Below are 16,486 nucleotides of genomic sequence, written 5' to 3'. Positions count from 1 at the left end.
ATGACTTACGAATAATTTGAGAGGAAAACATTTGCAGTCATATAGGGTAAAACGTTTTACTTTGAAAAATATTTTCCACTGTTTTCGTCCAACCAAACAACGAAAAATGAGTAAAATAAAATATTTTACCGGGAAACATTTTATATCAAAATAAACGGAGCCTAGATGAAAATGAAAGGAAAAGCCCCAAACACTACCGAAAAATGCAAAGGGGAGGGAGGCGGGCGCAAAAGGGATGTAGACTGTTCCAAACTACACTTGATGGATAAACTACTTCTGTTATCTTCCTTCTATATAGTATTTCATTACTACAGAGTACTTTTTAAGCGACGAGAGATATCAAGCCCGTTGCTTGATACATCTCTGAATACTTTGCAAGCTACAAGAACTAATTATCCTTCTGCATTTCAATTCTACATGTGACTTGAGAGCTCAGAATGATTTGGCACAGCAAATTGTACAATTGGCATACAGTATAACGTCCTTCGCTAGTAACTATCTTCATCTGTTTCTGGCCTCCGAAGGTAGTAACGCAGGCAATTTGTCAAAACCTGCATGGTTACACAAGAAAGTTGGAAGTGAGGCTACTTTCTAAACAAATAACTCTACTCAACAAAAAACCATGCAGCAGAATAAAAAGAAAAAACTTTACATTGGTTATTTCCATGTTGCGATACTTGCTCAAACGTAAAAGGCAAAATCAAAATAGAAAAGAAAAGCTTCCCCATTCTCATGTAATTTGTTTATTTCCCCATTCTGATGTAATTTGTTTATTCAAAATAGCGACGTGGAACCAAACAGGTCTAACTCTCTCTTTTCTTTCTTTTTTGGTAAAAAAAAGAAGTTCTAACTCAGTTGGTCAGAAATTCTTGTTCCTCACCAGGAGGGTAAGTATTCAAGTCTTTCCTCACCAGGAGGGTAAGTATTCAAGTCTTGCTATGGGCAAGATCTCCCTATGCCTGTGCCTTGTCCTCCTAATGTACCCAAAAGATAAAAGTTACAGATGAAGACCTTTAGAAGACGAAACAAGATACTGTCCCAGCACCATTTCCAAGATTACTTGGGAAAGGCCCACAAAAGTGGTGATGCCTTTTTTTTTTTTTTTTTGGAGTGATTATTCGGTGCCCCCCTAGGGCAGGGTAGTTGGGTGCCCCAACTCCCTCCTCCCCGCACATTTGTGTGGGCTCCACACAAATGTGTGGTGAGATGAGAGTTTTGGGGCATCTACCTACCATGCCTCAAGAGCAAGGAATAATTATTCCATGTTTGGGTAATAAAGGTGATAATGCCTTCATTTGTACTGAAGGAGTCAAATCGCATTGTAGGATGCCGCTTCTCAGCTCAGCAAAAGGTATTGGGCCTAGAGAAACGGTGGCCCACACTCAAATTGCGTTGGGTCGAACTGGGTCACAAATGGGCTGACAACTGGTGAGGACCCAAACCCGTGGAATGGTGGGTGTAAGGCCTGGTGACCAGACCAAGGCTGGGTAGGCCTGACACAGAGGATGGCAGTCAGTGTGGTTCTACATGAGTGCCGAGGGGCATGGCTTGGTGACGTTGAGTCTGTGTACATGGCACTTGGTGCGTCATGCATACGTCATTCCAAAAGGTTGTTAGGGGTGACGTCATGAGACATGTGCCCAGCACAAGATTACTAGGAACCCAAGTAAAGTCTCTCTGTCAAAGGAACAGACTAAACCCCAGAAAGGTAGGTCATTACTATCCTTGATCAGCTCTGTACACTCCCTCCCTTGAGTGAGACTGACTTAAGCATCGGAGTGCCTTCCTATGTATGGCCGATTAGAGTGGTCCATCTTCCAAGCTTAGGTAGGTCTCGATGAGGAGAGTTCAGCTTGGACGTGAGACCTAGGAGTAGAACCGGATAGCACCCCCACAGTTAGGTAACTAGTAAAATGATTCTCGTCTTTTCCCAAAAGGATTTTAGGACAGTAATAGTTGCGGCAATAGGAGCAGCAGAAGCACCAACAGCGGTGATATCAGTATTTAAGAAATGTAGAATGTTTAAAGCTCTAAGTTTTCACATTAATAACTGAGAGATCTTTTCCACAAAGAGTTATTAGTTACCTGAGACAAGGAACTGTTCAACGCTGCTCCTCTGTAGCTGACATGAAACTTATCCTTCGCTACCAAACCCTATGAGATGAAAGAAATGTTGCTGATAGAACAATAACTTCAGAGAGAGAGAGAGAGAGAGAGAAGGCATACTTCTGTATCAATCTCAGCAGATTCCACATTAATATTAATATCAGCCATGATTTTGATGATCTCTAGTAGCAACCCGGGCCGATCTGCAGTCTCTATACAAAGCAAGCTGAATGGCATCCAGAAAACAAAGTGGTGACCACATCGATGATAGATGTTACAAAATATTGTCCATGTCTGTCATGAAGTTCAGTATTTTGCACCCAAAGGATGGGTCATTTCAAAATGACTAAATCATGATATAATTTACAAAGCAAAATAAGACTCAGCATTCCAATGTGAAGTTGCAAACCTCCTCTTAGGTCCATCATCCTTGACATGTATATGAGTAGCAATATCAACATCAAGCTGCCATAGAAAAACACATAAGTTGAACTGGATGGTTAGCAGCTCAGAAGACATCTATAACGAGGGAAATAATGATAACTTCCGAGGTTAGATAAGGGATCTGAAGTTATCAGCTGAACTACTAACGGCTCAGAAAGCTATTGTGCAACGCTTAAGCCAGAAAAAGATTTGGAAAGCTGTTGATAACTCCTAACACCAAATCTTGCATCTTGCTTAACAAGAAAGGAAAATGATCCACAGAAGTTTGTGGTAGAATAGGACGTGTAAAACTGAAACATCTTAAGGCACTGAAGTAAAGTTTTTTCCAAGCCAACATGAGTTGATACTCCAAACTGGAACTCATACATGAAAGACATTCCATAGGCAAAAAATGTGACTAGTTGTTTAGGTTAAGAGGAAGGGTGTAGTTGCCCAATCGGTAAGTATTAGGGGTGCAGGTGGAAAACGTTTAGAGACAATCCTTCATGTGCTGCAATCCCGATCTCAGGTATATGTTAATGACAATAGGGCTTACTTTAGGACAATATGAGAAGAATTGGGTCTTCTTGTCTGAGACAGAAAAACACAGAGAATGTTTATTGAGCGGCCCTAACATCTCTAAATCCCTTCAAAATGTTACAATAAAACCTGCTCTGCATATGCATAGGAACTGAATTGAGAAAACCACCTCTAATCATTTTTCTCCAAAGAAACCACATGTACTTCAATGCATTTTGATAACTCGCAATGCATTGATTATTCATGTAGTTGTCCTCTCCCCCCTCAAGCCACAAATGTGTTTGCCCCTGCCTTAAAGTTCAAGAGTCAAGACTATGATTGCAAACGTAGTTTTAATTACAAGAAAAAACACATCCAACCTGGAACTCCTTGTAGCTTCTAACATATACCAGCATAACACAATCACTGCAAATGAAATCTCGAAAGGTTTTCTCACACAAGTAGTTCATAGATTAAGCAAAAAGAAACTCGATGAAAATGATAAGGTTTTTCCTTATTTGAAAACAGAATTCTAACCTACGCCAAGAGCTGTCCAGCTGCTCTCTGGAGTGCCTAATCCAAGTGGGGCCGCCCATTTTAAACTAATGAGCAACTATATAGTGGCCACTCAAGGGACCATGAAGCAGGTTTTGGGAGGAGGCTATCGATGATTCTTCACAAAATCAAAAGATGCCTCTGCTCAAACTGGAATCGACCTACTTTGGGGGGCCTACTGGGTGCAAAGGACCAACCAAAGCCTGCTAAAGCAACCACCTTCGGCCAAGCTTCCATGAGACCTCTGCATTTGGGAAAAAAGTTTTGCTTGGCTAACTAACTCAAAAGTCAAAGTCTAATAGGGGAACAAGACTAAACCTAGTGCAATTTGACCAGCTACCCAATCATTCTGAAATACAGAATGATTTCCCAAGCCCATTGCAGCACATCAAGCCGAAGTTTTGTAATGCAGAAATTGCCAACAGTACTTTGTCCTAAAAGACCACCAATCATACGTCGATCCAAATGGCTCGTATGGGCATCCCCAGCCATTCATCATTTACAATCCATCTCAAATAACACAACTTCATATTTGAACGAATAAAACGTTCATTTCTATGGTGGGGTTCCCACATCAACCCAAACAATCACGGAAAAGAAGTATATTGTTTATTAAAAATGAGATGGAACCAAGAACTCTTTTATGCACTATTAGGTAAATTACCTTCCTCAGTTTCTCAGTAAATTAGAGAAATTAGACAGTGGTGGTTGTACTAGAACTGCCATTTAGAGCAATTCATGCTTGCAAACTGCTTTTCAGTACAGCAAATCTCAATACGTAATGCCAGCAAAGATAATGGCATAATAGGCAGTAGTCGGTGATATCAATGGCATGTTTCAGAAAACGCAAGAAACAACTTGTAGTTGCAATAGAAGCTTCTTTGTGACTGCACATAAACATTATGAGCATCAAAGACTCAGACCAGCAGGTCCATGATTCAATTTGGAGTCTGGCACAATATCAAGATGTACATCCAATGATGAAAAGATTTTCAAACTAAGCAGGCTAGGTAAATATGCAAAAAAGAAAGAAGACTTGAATAACAATCTTCATTTAAGCTGTATCACCTTCTTTTCTGGAGCTTTTAGTCCAAAAGCCTCACCCATTGCAAGTCGCTCACTCGACTCCTAACCAGGACAAACTATTAAAGTTAAGAAAAAATGCAGACCTCCATAACCAACGTTGGGAGAATAAATCAAATTGCCTCCACCTCGTATCAACGAGAGAGAATAAAATATTGCAGCACAGCAAAAACATACTGGATGGTACTTCAAAAGGTTGTTGATAATGGTTAATCGAATCCTCTCCAACAGATCAGGATCTTCAACTTTGCGCCCAGTTGCTCTAACACATAATTCAAGACCAATCCATAAATGTTTGTAATAATATGTTAAAGCATGGGATATTCAATATCAGATTGCAGTCCTGCGGTAGTGTCGGTATTTCTTCATCTTTTATCAGCACTACTGTCACGTATACTCGCCTACAGATTTCTTTCAAAGTCAAAGACTATCCACCTATCTCATGGTATTGAGGAAATATGTGATTGATAAATTAAGATGTCAGACAAGCATGGGTTAGAACTGACTTTTTTTTGGTGAAAAGTTAACTCATTTGGCTCCCTCCCACTCATCATGTATGAAGAATAAGACAAGATTTGACACTACTACTAGACATATGATTCAGCCCAAATATTGTCAACATGAACAAACTAAAAAACTGGTACAGATTTCCAAGATCAAGCGCACTTGTGTCCACTGAAAGATCAATGAGAGCATTATTTCTGCGACAACATACTTTGAAGAAAATCCAACATACTTCGTCTGGAGGCAGTTTGTTATTAACATTATTGCATGAAACTCAGAGCGCGTGCGGTGGACCAATCACACTTGAGAAACAGCTTTGATGTACCAAAAGCAATAAAATAGGAAACTTGCTCACTGATAGGTTTTCCACGTATGAATGTGGCCAAGAAAAAACCTTGGTGGATCAACAGGAGAAATTGACAAGCCATTTTACTACTACAAAAAAACTTCTAGTGAGTGCATCCATTCCTGACTGTAAAAGAAGTTTTAAGCACCATAGAAAAGAAATAAAGCCAACAGAATTACTCACAATCGTGTAATGAAAAACTTCGTTTTTTTTTCTGATCCCTCAGTAGTAACAGTTCCCTTTGCCACGTCCAAGCCTAAATCTTTTAGTGCCTTCATCTGCCCAAGCAATTTAAAATAACATAACTAGATCCTTCAAGGTAACTCAAGAGAATAAACACAGGAAAACATCAAGCCCTAAAATGGGGAGCTTTTCAGGTAAACGGAAGGGAAAAAAATAGAAAGGATTAGGTAGAATTCAAAAAAAAATGTTGGAGTCACTTCACTGTGTCAATTAGAGCTCCAAGGCGATCTCCAAAGCTGATTTGCACAATTGTTGCATCAGAATCAGAAGCTTGATCTATCATAACAATTGGCATCGGAATATAATCATTATCCCGTTCAGACTTCTGAAATGGATAAATAGGTAAACTAAGTCACAATAACAAAGGATATACAATTGCTATGCAGCAACAACAATACTACAGAGTACGGCAAATGCTTTGCAAATTCAGACATCTCTAGTTGTTAAGATTAAAGAAAAAAAAAATTTGATGGCATAGAATAGGGCACTCTAAATAATAGGTTGTCCACCTTCACACTATAAAAGCTTAAAAAATACTTGAGACAACATATGAAGCGCGTCCAACCCCGCAGTTAAAAGACTCATGCCAGAGTTATAGGAAGAATACAACTTTCGAAGGAATTCTCTCTAAGGTTTAGAGAGGGTGAAGAAAGAGGGGGGAGCACGTGTTTCCTAGAAAAGAGGAAATTGGCCCGCCAAAAAAGCCAATAACTTTACAGGACAATGTTATGAGGCCACAGTAGCATCTTAGCCCAAACCTATCGTCCCTACATAGCCTCCGCCAATCCTAAGCTGAATCAAAGGAGCTACTAAAGCAGCTACGGTCGTGCAAAGAACACGACAAAAAAAGAGGTTAGCCGGAGATACAAAACATCTGCAGTGAAATCTGCACAAAAAGTAGGGAGAAAAAACTAACTTAATCGTCATGTGATTATGAACATGCGTGAACTCATAGCCGCAAAATATAACTTGTTAGAAAAATGTCAAAGCAATGAACTGACCAATGACGTTGAACCCACAGAATCCAAACCATCCACAGAAGCATGCGCAATAATGTTCCTACATAAAGAACTCCATCAGATTAGACCATGACATAAAAGGGAGCATACAATAAGTTATTTAGAAAATTAGGAACTCGATGGAAGCAGGAACGCTATTGAACTTCAAAGTCTTAGAACACCAACAAATAAATTGCATTACAGAACAACAATCCTACGCATACTCATATTTGCATAATTAAAAACGTCAGTGCATAAAACCATTGCAAAATGTTCATTCAATCATTAGAAAACCAAAGGAGATATTTATATAATATTCATATGATCTTGGATCGAACTCGACTCCAAAAGCCAATCAATCTTCATGTGTCTTAATGTTTCATATACTGCACGTTACTTTCTTTGTACGTAAGCAAAGTGGGACTTCAGTTGACACCCTCTCTCACGTGTAGCACGCTTACCATAGTTTTAAACAGCCGCAGCGGTGGTAGTGGGAGTATTGAATCATCAATAGCTATCGTGAATTTGTTTAAATCGTTTTTGGAGCCAATCTGAAGTGGCCATAGCGGTCATGTAGCGGGTAAAAAATCAGATACAAAGCAATACGTAGCGGGAACTAGCCGATACGGGTGTGAATTTTGGGTAGCACAGGTATAACAAGGTCTGAAAAACCACTAAGTAGACTAGTAGAGGCCATTTCAAAAAAAATGGCTAAGTAGAGGCTGATACACTATGCAGCGGCTGGTTTTTAAAAATATGATGCTCACTCAAAGATTTTATGTGGAATGGATATGAGACATTTTATCTCTCAAGAGGCGAGGCATGGGCCTTGAGTCATTGAGGGGTAAGCTTTTAAAATTTTACTTTTGAGTTAAAAAGTACAGTAAATAATGTAAAAGCTACTCCCTCCATTCCTAAATTGGTCCACAATGAAAATACCGGCAATTTTCAAATCAAAATATAAGGCACTTCCGTCCATAATTTTTTATATTTCTTGACACCAAATTGAAGGTCTAAATGGTGTCAAGTTTGGTTCAAAAATTGCAAGTATTTTCATGGTGGACTACCATTTAGGAACGGAGGGAGTACAAAAATTGGGAGATTGATAACAATGCGAAGTAAGCTATAAAAGCTCCTCTAAATATGCATATGCTTGTGTGGGCGTAAATATAAGTTTACACCAATTGTTTTGAAAGAAACTTACCTAAATAAGTACTCTCTCACTCAAGCGAAAAAAGGATTGGCAGGTACAGGGAGAGGATGAGTGTGTGAAGGTCCATAAGCCATATCATTCTTAAAAAGCGCACACCTCACCTGTAGCATGTAAAATACACAAAAGGCGCACCTAGTACGAACAAACACCCGGGCTTTTAGAGGGCATGTCACAAATTCGAACATATTTCGATAACATAGCAAGGTTCTGAATACCATACCGGCTAGGGTACCGGTCAGATACCGGGTACCATTTCGGATTTAGCGCTATTACCATTACATATAGTCATAAATCGATTACTTTTGTCATGCCATGCAATTCATCATAAAATAAGCTCGCATTGGACAACAAAAATTACACTCTAATTATATAAACCTCTTATAATTTTTTAAAAAAAGACAAAAAAAACTCCCACGCCAACCCTTTTCCTTTTTCCAACAAAATTCTACACCTGCTATAAAAAAACAAAAACAAAATACTCCCCCACCAACACATACAATAACCCTTTCAAAAGCACTAAGATAAAAGGGTAATATGGCCATTGTGTAATTAGGGTTTTCAAAGTTTATAACCTTCTCTCTACCTACCAGCAGCTTCCATTCTCTTTTTGTTTTTCTGCTGCTGCTCTCTTTCTCTCTGATCACGAATCTGCGATCTGACCCAGTCACAGTCCGTCCAGAACGGTACCGGCTGGAATCGCCGGTAAGGCCGGTATCAGAGCCGGGACGGTAATTGGGGTTTAAGTTACCGGTTTTACACAAATCCGGTACGTACCAGCTGGTACGGTACAGGATTCACAACCTTGTAACATAACTGCGAATCTGCGATGTAAGCCTCGAGGCAAGCTTCAGCTTCAGCTTAGCCTTTAAAAACATTGTGCTCGCTTGGCAACATTTGTTGCTCGCAAACCAGAAACTATCCTACCCATCCTAGGTAATTTGCCTCCGATATATTGTTAACGGTCTTGGCTAGAATTCAAACCAAACTAGCTATTGACTTAAGGATGAGGTCCCGCTTATATTTTTGAGCCAGATGTGGGAATTCGCTTGATACTAACCACTTTGAATTATCAATACGTTCACAGAATATCTAATCCTCCATGTGTACCAAACACCGAAATACAAATATAGGCCATCAAACTGATTTGTAGCTTATAAAATAAAGAAAAGGATAAAAGATCATTGGAAGATACATGATGAATATGATGTGTGTCACTGTTTCATCAATTCTCTACTTTTTTTGGTGACTTCATTAAATTAATTTCATGCACAATCTGTGGTGCTAGCTTACCCGTATTTCAACTAATCTGATGCATAGTTGTTAAAAAAACTACAATGCGGATATGTATCCTACACATATCCCACCCGTATCCCTTTTGTATAGATATCCCACGATACAGGACGCATCCTGATCCTGTGATACATACACATATCCCAATTTGGTACATACCCTACGATTACTTATTGAAAAAAGAATCGGAGTGTCTTCAAGAAGCCAAACCCGTACGCATTTTAAGTCGTTTGATCTAGTTGTTATTGGCGACCTTCAAGCCATACAAAGGAAACCCAAACTCAATCCGTTAGAGTTCGAATAAAGAAAATACCATACTTAAATCGTTTTTTGCATAGAAGGGCTCTTTTTTTCTTTCGATGGCTAAGTCACTAGAAATCTTCATGTGCTAATCCCCACACGGAAGACTTGGAATTTTGCATCCTAAAAACTTCATTTTTCATATATGCAATAGATTTTTGACTTGTGATTAGGTATAACTATTCTTAATTGTATATGACTTCCATAAACATATCTTACAAAACACGATACGTATTTGATACAATATATAAAACAAAAAAACGATACACGATTCATTTCCCAATTTGAAAAACACTGGTCTGATGACCAATTCCATGGTCTACTAGCTAGCGAGGCCCACCCAGTTAAAGCCGGGGCAAGGCCAGTATTGACTGGTCCACCACTAGGCCAAACCCTTGGGATTATATTTTCATTAATTCCCTGAACACAAGGACTTTACTCGGCTCAATCAAATACTACCAACTTGGATTTTTCAGAAGAGTTGCTGAAACTGATGAGCCTCTTCTTTTCCTTTTGATGATACGCTGGCTCGACACCGATCAAAATCCCATTGAAAAAGTAAAAAAACAAAACGGAAATAAACAGAGGATTCGGCTTCCTTACCTTCTCAGGGAAACGGCGTCGGGAAGTGAGGAAACGAGTGCTCCTCCAATCCGGGTGGATTCGATTGGGAAGAACTGATTGGGAGCAGAAATGGAAACGCGATATGGAAATCTATATCGATACACAGCAAAGGGGGAGGAGGAAGATACAGCACCGGCGATTGCCATGGGGAAAAAATAGAGAAATCAGATTCTGTGGGAGACTGTTTTCCCAATTTTTGGGTTGCTGGATTTTGTCTGGGTGTGTGATCACTTATTCAGGGTGCAGCTATTCGCAGCCCTTTATTTTCTTCCGTAGCCCACTACATTTCGGTAAATAGTTGTTGAAAATCATAAATAACATTTCGGTAAATTGCTGTTGAAAACAAGATTATATTTCGGTAACTACATGGCAAAAATATGTTCAACTTTGGGTAAACAACTGTCGAACATGCATTTTCGGTAAACATTTGTTGAAAAAAATATTATATTTCGATAATTGGATACTGAAAATATATCTCAATTTCGGTAACTAACTGTCGAGTATAATTGAAAATTTTTAACGGGCTATGGGAGTAAATAGAGGGCTGCGAATAGCAGCGCCCCTTATTTATTCCTAGTGCTTGGGCTTAAGATAATCTAATTACATTATTGCGGTCCTCGTAAATGCACTAGTAATAGATATGTAACCCCTTATTATACCATTTTCTTTTTATCGACCGAAGTGTCTGAACCAGTTTACGTGCGTCTCAACTAACCTCATGTATATAGGCAGAGTTCGATATCCATTAGCACTCATCCCCCTTCCTGAGTAAATTATGATTAACGAATGGCAAAAAAAAACTAACCCCCAATTTGGATCGAACAGGCTATCCGTGCCAGGACTAGAAAATTTACAAAAAAAAATTTACTTTATTGCGGCCTAATTCAAAGAATTGAAACCTAGTCAGTTGTGGGATCGAACCTGCCAACTAACCGAACTAACTCTTATTATATATTTTTGTACCATTTGACATTGACAAAAATGATGCTAACATTTTTTTTTCATTTTCTATAACCTGATGCCCGAACCAGTTTACGCGCACTTTTATTAATTTCGGGACCTTGAAGTAAACGACGTGGCAAACCCTCCATTCGCTCTAAGGTTTGAAATGTATGGTCTTAGTGAAATTCGAATATGCGATCTCATGAAGGATAAGCACTTGGAGTATTACTTTTTTCATTCCTACTTGGCCAAATCCCTTGGGGAGTAACTAGGGGTGAGCAAAATAACCATGAAACCGTGAATCCAGTCCAAACCAATCCAAACCGAATAGTTTGGTTTGGTTTTTTAATGATGTGGTTAGGTCTCGGTTTAAAAAAAATAGAAACCGCGTTAAATGGTTTGGTTTATGGATTTACGTTAATGATTTTGGTTCTAAACCGATCCGAACCGTGTGATATATATACATATATATATATATATATATATAATTTGTTTAGATATACTTAATAAACTTAAATTCTTTATCTAATACTCTATTTCACCACCATATTCTTTTCTTTCACTTCCAATATTAATTTCCTAAACTTCCTATTCCTACAATTTCATTACGCTAAATATACATGGTTTGGGCTTAGTAAAGTAATTTCCTACTCTTTTTTCTCGGTAACTTATTTTCTAATGTATTCTATTCTTATTTAGTTGGTTGATGTTAGTGAGTTTTGATGATTTTAATATATTAATTTCAATATAACTTTTAGTTTAAGTTATCTATGCAATTTTAAGTACTTAAAATAGTTTATAGTAATGATATCTCAATTTTAAGCTAACCATGGTTTCAAACCGAAGCCAAACCGCCTTTGAATGGTTTGGATTGGTTTGGTTTTATGAATTTTATGGGTTGGTTTGGTTCTCTAAATTCATAATCCGTAAGTAGTGGTTTGGTTATTGGATTACTATAAAACCAGACCAATCCGATCCATGCTCACCCCTAGGAGTAACATATAGTAACAGTTTTTCCCCAAAAAAAAAAACATAGAGTAACGGATAGTGTTATGGTGTTCCCTACCCAAAAGGGGACACTGGTTATAAACGGTATAACAAACCACAAAATAGCATAACATGTTATGTCATTGTGTGGGTTATTTTTAAAATGACGTAACATTTTTATTATTATTATATTAGATCATAATACTTGTTTTAAAATAGCGTAGCATAACCAATCGAAGGCATAACACAACCACCCGAAAGGCATAATACTTTTTTAAAATGGCATAACAGGTGTTATGCTATTATTACAAAAATGGCATAACATGACCAATCAAAGGCATAACAAAAAAACCCTTAGGAGGCATAATCGGTATCTTCTTTCGGGCAGGGGACACCATAGCATTTGCCGTAAGGGTAGAGGGATTAACAGTATAATATTTCCAGTTAACTGTTTTAATATTTTTTTATTGATGCCGGCTCTAAGTTAATAACGAACTATATGAAGATATGTGTCCCGATTCTTTATCATACATTACGTACCGTTCGGCATAGACCAAAATGAGTAGTTAAATATAACATACTATAATTCCAACTTACTATTTTCATATTATTATCTTGATGCCACCTCTATTTTTTATAATATATTTTTTAAATGGAAATTGCTTCAAAATTGAATCATTTACAAGTTTTGAGGAAAAAAAAATTTACTCTCTTCTCAATAAGTTTCTCTATCTATTTCTTTTCAGTCATCACATCAAAAAAATTCTCAAAACCAAACAAAGTGTTTAACTTTCTGTTATAATTATCATTATATTTTTCAAACTTTAATCATAATGTATAATTTTAGCAACTTTTACTACATGATATAATCTATACTATATATTGGAACGAAGTTAGGATTTTATTCTAACTGGGGCGAAATATATAATAAAAAATAAAAAGATGCATTATAATATGAATGGTTATTGACTCTAGAAAAAATTAAAATAAGATAATAAAACTATATTAAATGATTGTAATTTGCACATAGAGTATAAAAAAAGACTAACTTTAATTTAATCTATCTATTAAAGTGAGGCATCTTGAATTGTTTCCGATGCTCTTTCATGTAGTTAAAAGCATCGATGATAGAATCAGCGTCAAAACTTCTAGTTATGTCCTTCTCAATGTATGTGATCAAGAAATTTGCCAGAAAATCATCCTCCATCCTATTGCGCAATCTAATCTTCACAAATTTCATAGCTGAAAATGCACGCTTCGTTGTAACCATTGAAATAGGCAAAGTCAATATAAGATGAATCAATTTATCAACAAAAGGATAAATTGCAGACTTTTTTATTTTATTCAGCACTTGACATAACTCTAAAATTAAAATGGTGGTTAGATTTTCAAACTCTGATGCTTGAAAACATCAAACTCATAATTTTGTGACTGAAATCTCAAGTGTAGTTTCTCTTGCTCTATGAAATCAGAAGGATAACATTTCTCAACAAGTTTGAAAATGTCTTCAACCCTAAATGATTTGTAGTCATCTCGAGGATCTAAAGCTGTGCCGAGAATCAGACTGGGCCCAATCAAAAACTCTAGGGAAAATGACGGCCAAGGACGTGTTTGATAATTAATACCCTCCAAGGACATTTTCAGTATTAACAAATGTTCTCAAATGTTCTCAACATGTCCTTGGCGGGTATTAATTATCAAAACACATCCTGGGCCGTCATTTTCCCAAAACTCTATTACCTGGTATTTAAATATTCTTGCAACTGAGAATCAATCGTGCCCTTAAAAATATCGACCTGCAAATGATGCCCAATGGGCCAATAGTGATGGGATCTTTTCGAAAATGACCTTGCGGTCCATTTGGATGCGGGATAAGAATTGGGGGTATTAATTATGAAGGAATAAGATAGTAGGGGTATTAATTAAGAAGGGTGGACCCACATTGATGTATGGGGGAATTAAATAGTACTTGATTTTGATGAGGAATAAGGTTGTTTTGTAATTAAAATAGAAGAGAGATGAAGTATTATCTGGGGGTATTATGTAATAACACCCCAGAACCTCCCCATAAATAATATTCCCGCCGGGAGTATTACGGGGTATAGCTCCGTTCAGTTGTCGAGAAAGTTGTGTGAGAAATTGGTTCCCAGGAAAAATGAAGTGAGGTGAAATAAAAGAAAAAGAAAATTATTTTCCTGTAAGTGTTCATTTGACAAAAGAATTTTGCAAAAATAATTAAGGTTTAGTTGTTCATTTGTCAGGAAAAAGAAACTTTCGGAAAATTTTGTGAGTGTTCACTCATTTTCCTTTTCCCGCGACGCAAAATCTTGTGTTTTTTGCAGGATCACTTCTGCAGGAAAGTAATTCCTGCAGGTAAACTTAAAAACATGTTTCCCACTACTTTCCTGCCAACTGAACACTACAAAAATCATGGAAAAGTTGATTTTCCCATCCTTTCCTGTACTTTCCTGGCAACTGAACGGGACCAAAGAATCAGGGACTTAGCTAATATCCCGATAAAATGTATTCCCAAATCATGACTTAACTATGGGCCCATGATTTTAGAAGTGGGTATTACTAAATACCCCTATATAAGGAGAGCTCGTATCTGAGATAGTTATCTCATGTTCTTCACAAAATAAGGTGACTTTCTCTAGCAAAAAGAACCCGTCCTTCTCTAAACTTTTGAATTAGCACTTTGGTTGTGGTTACCAAATGCATTGCATTCAATATGTCTTGAGATTTACGCTGCAAAGCTTGACAAAGGTCATCAGTTATGTCCATTGTTTAGGTCTCATTCTTTATATTATTTCATTTTGGCCTATTGAATTTAGTTTTGAAATATTTTTTTGGGTTGTTTTCTTTCTTAAATTTTTTTTAGAGGATTAAGGACTAGTACGTATATAACAAGAAATTACTTTATTGCGGTTTTGATCCAAAGAATCGAACTCTAGTTAGTTGCGGAGATCAAACTCACCAACCAACCGAACTAATTATTATTATACTTTTCGTACCATTTGACATTGACAAAAATGATACTAAACATATTTTCCCTTTCTTATACTGTAACATGATATCCGAATCAGCTTCCGCGCACCTCAACTAATTTTGGGATCTTGAAGTAAACGACGGGATAAACCATCCAGTAGCCCAATATTTGAAGTGTTTGGCCTCAGTGGAATTCGAACATGTAACTTTATGGAGGACAAAGACTTTAAGTATTATTTTTTCATTCTCACTTGGCCAAATCCTTGGGAAATAACATATACTGTAGTAACATTTTATCATTTCTCAAAAAAAAATGTAGTGATAATGCCAAAACTATTTTTGTTGGTGTCAAAACTCTAGTGTATAAAAGTCTTGTACACTGTACATGGTACAAGTCTTCTATACACTAGAATTTTGGCACCAACAAAAACAGTTTTGACATTATAATTTCCCCAAAAATATACTAACAGTATACCATTTCCAATTAACTATTAAACAGTATACCATTTCCAATTAACTATTTTGAATTTTTTATTGATGCCGGCTGTAAGTTAATAACGAACATTATAAAGAAATGTGTCCCGATTCTTTAATATACATTTCGTATTGTTTGACATCGACAAAAATAAGTAGTTAAATATAACATTATGTAATTCCAACTTACTATTTTGACATTATTATCTTGACACTACCGCTATTTTGATATTTTTTTAAATGGAAGTTCCTTCAAAATTGAATCATTTGAACTTTCTATTATAATTATCACAATATGTTTTTCAAACTTTAATCATAATTATATAATTTTAGAAGCTTTTATTATATGATATAATCTATATCTATACTACATAGTATTGCAGAATGATTTTTCATGAGAGTAACTCCGGTTGCACCACGTAGCAATAATTCATTGGATTGTTAGTTGAATTTTGAAGTAATACATGTGACACCATCGATCCCATCACATTCCATAGATCTTTTTCTGAAATTTAAAGAACAAATTTCTATTCATTGGATTCTTAGTTAAGGCAATGAAATATCTAGGTTATTACTAATAACAAACCTATTCTATTTAAGAACTAGTGTTTGTCCGTACCTACGGCACTATCCATTCCGGCTCGTGTCTATGGCACTACTCACCTCGATTGGAATTGAAATACCCTTTGAATCTTGATAGTGGCTCAAAACCTTATTTCAATTTTTAGGTAGCTACAAAATACTGAAAATTAATCTCTCTTTTTTTGAACGGCAAAGATTATTTATTTATTTATTTATTGATATGAAGTAAGTGAATATGCAAACAGTGTAGTGAAGAAATTAGCAACTCACGAAATTATGCAAAACGACTTTCAAAAAGGGAAACCCCCC

The 16,486-nt window shown here is 36.8% G+C and overlaps 1 protein-coding gene across 1 annotated transcript; it reads right to left on the bottom strand.

Moving 5' to 3' along the window:
- Positions 1-243: 243 nt before the first annotated feature.
- LOC131319147 (ACT domain-containing protein ACR12-like) lies at positions 244-10,424 on the bottom strand. The gene is made up of 10 exons (XM_058349289.1): positions 10,184-10,424; positions 6,781-6,838; positions 5,982-6,104; positions 5,720-5,814; positions 4,864-4,948; positions 4,672-4,731; positions 2,516-2,571; positions 2,227-2,332; positions 2,086-2,154; positions 244-551 (listed from the first exon to the last, which is right to left on the bottom strand). Exons 1-10 carry the CDS (start codon positions 10,348-10,350, stop codon positions 489-491), a joined length of 882 nt encoding a protein of 293 aa, XP_058205272.1. The 5' UTR covers positions 10,351-10,424; the 3' UTR covers positions 244-488.
- Positions 10,425-16,486: the final 6,062 nt, after the last annotated feature.

Source organism: Rhododendron vialii, chromosome 3a, assembly GCF_030253575.1.
Source record: "Rhododendron vialii isolate Sample 1 chromosome 3a, ASM3025357v1".
Classification (NCBI taxonomy): Eukaryota; Viridiplantae; Streptophyta; class Magnoliopsida; order Ericales; family Ericaceae; genus Rhododendron; species Rhododendron vialii.
The sequence above is the reverse complement of the archived record's forward strand: the minus strand, read 5'-3'. Positions and strand labels throughout refer to the sequence as shown.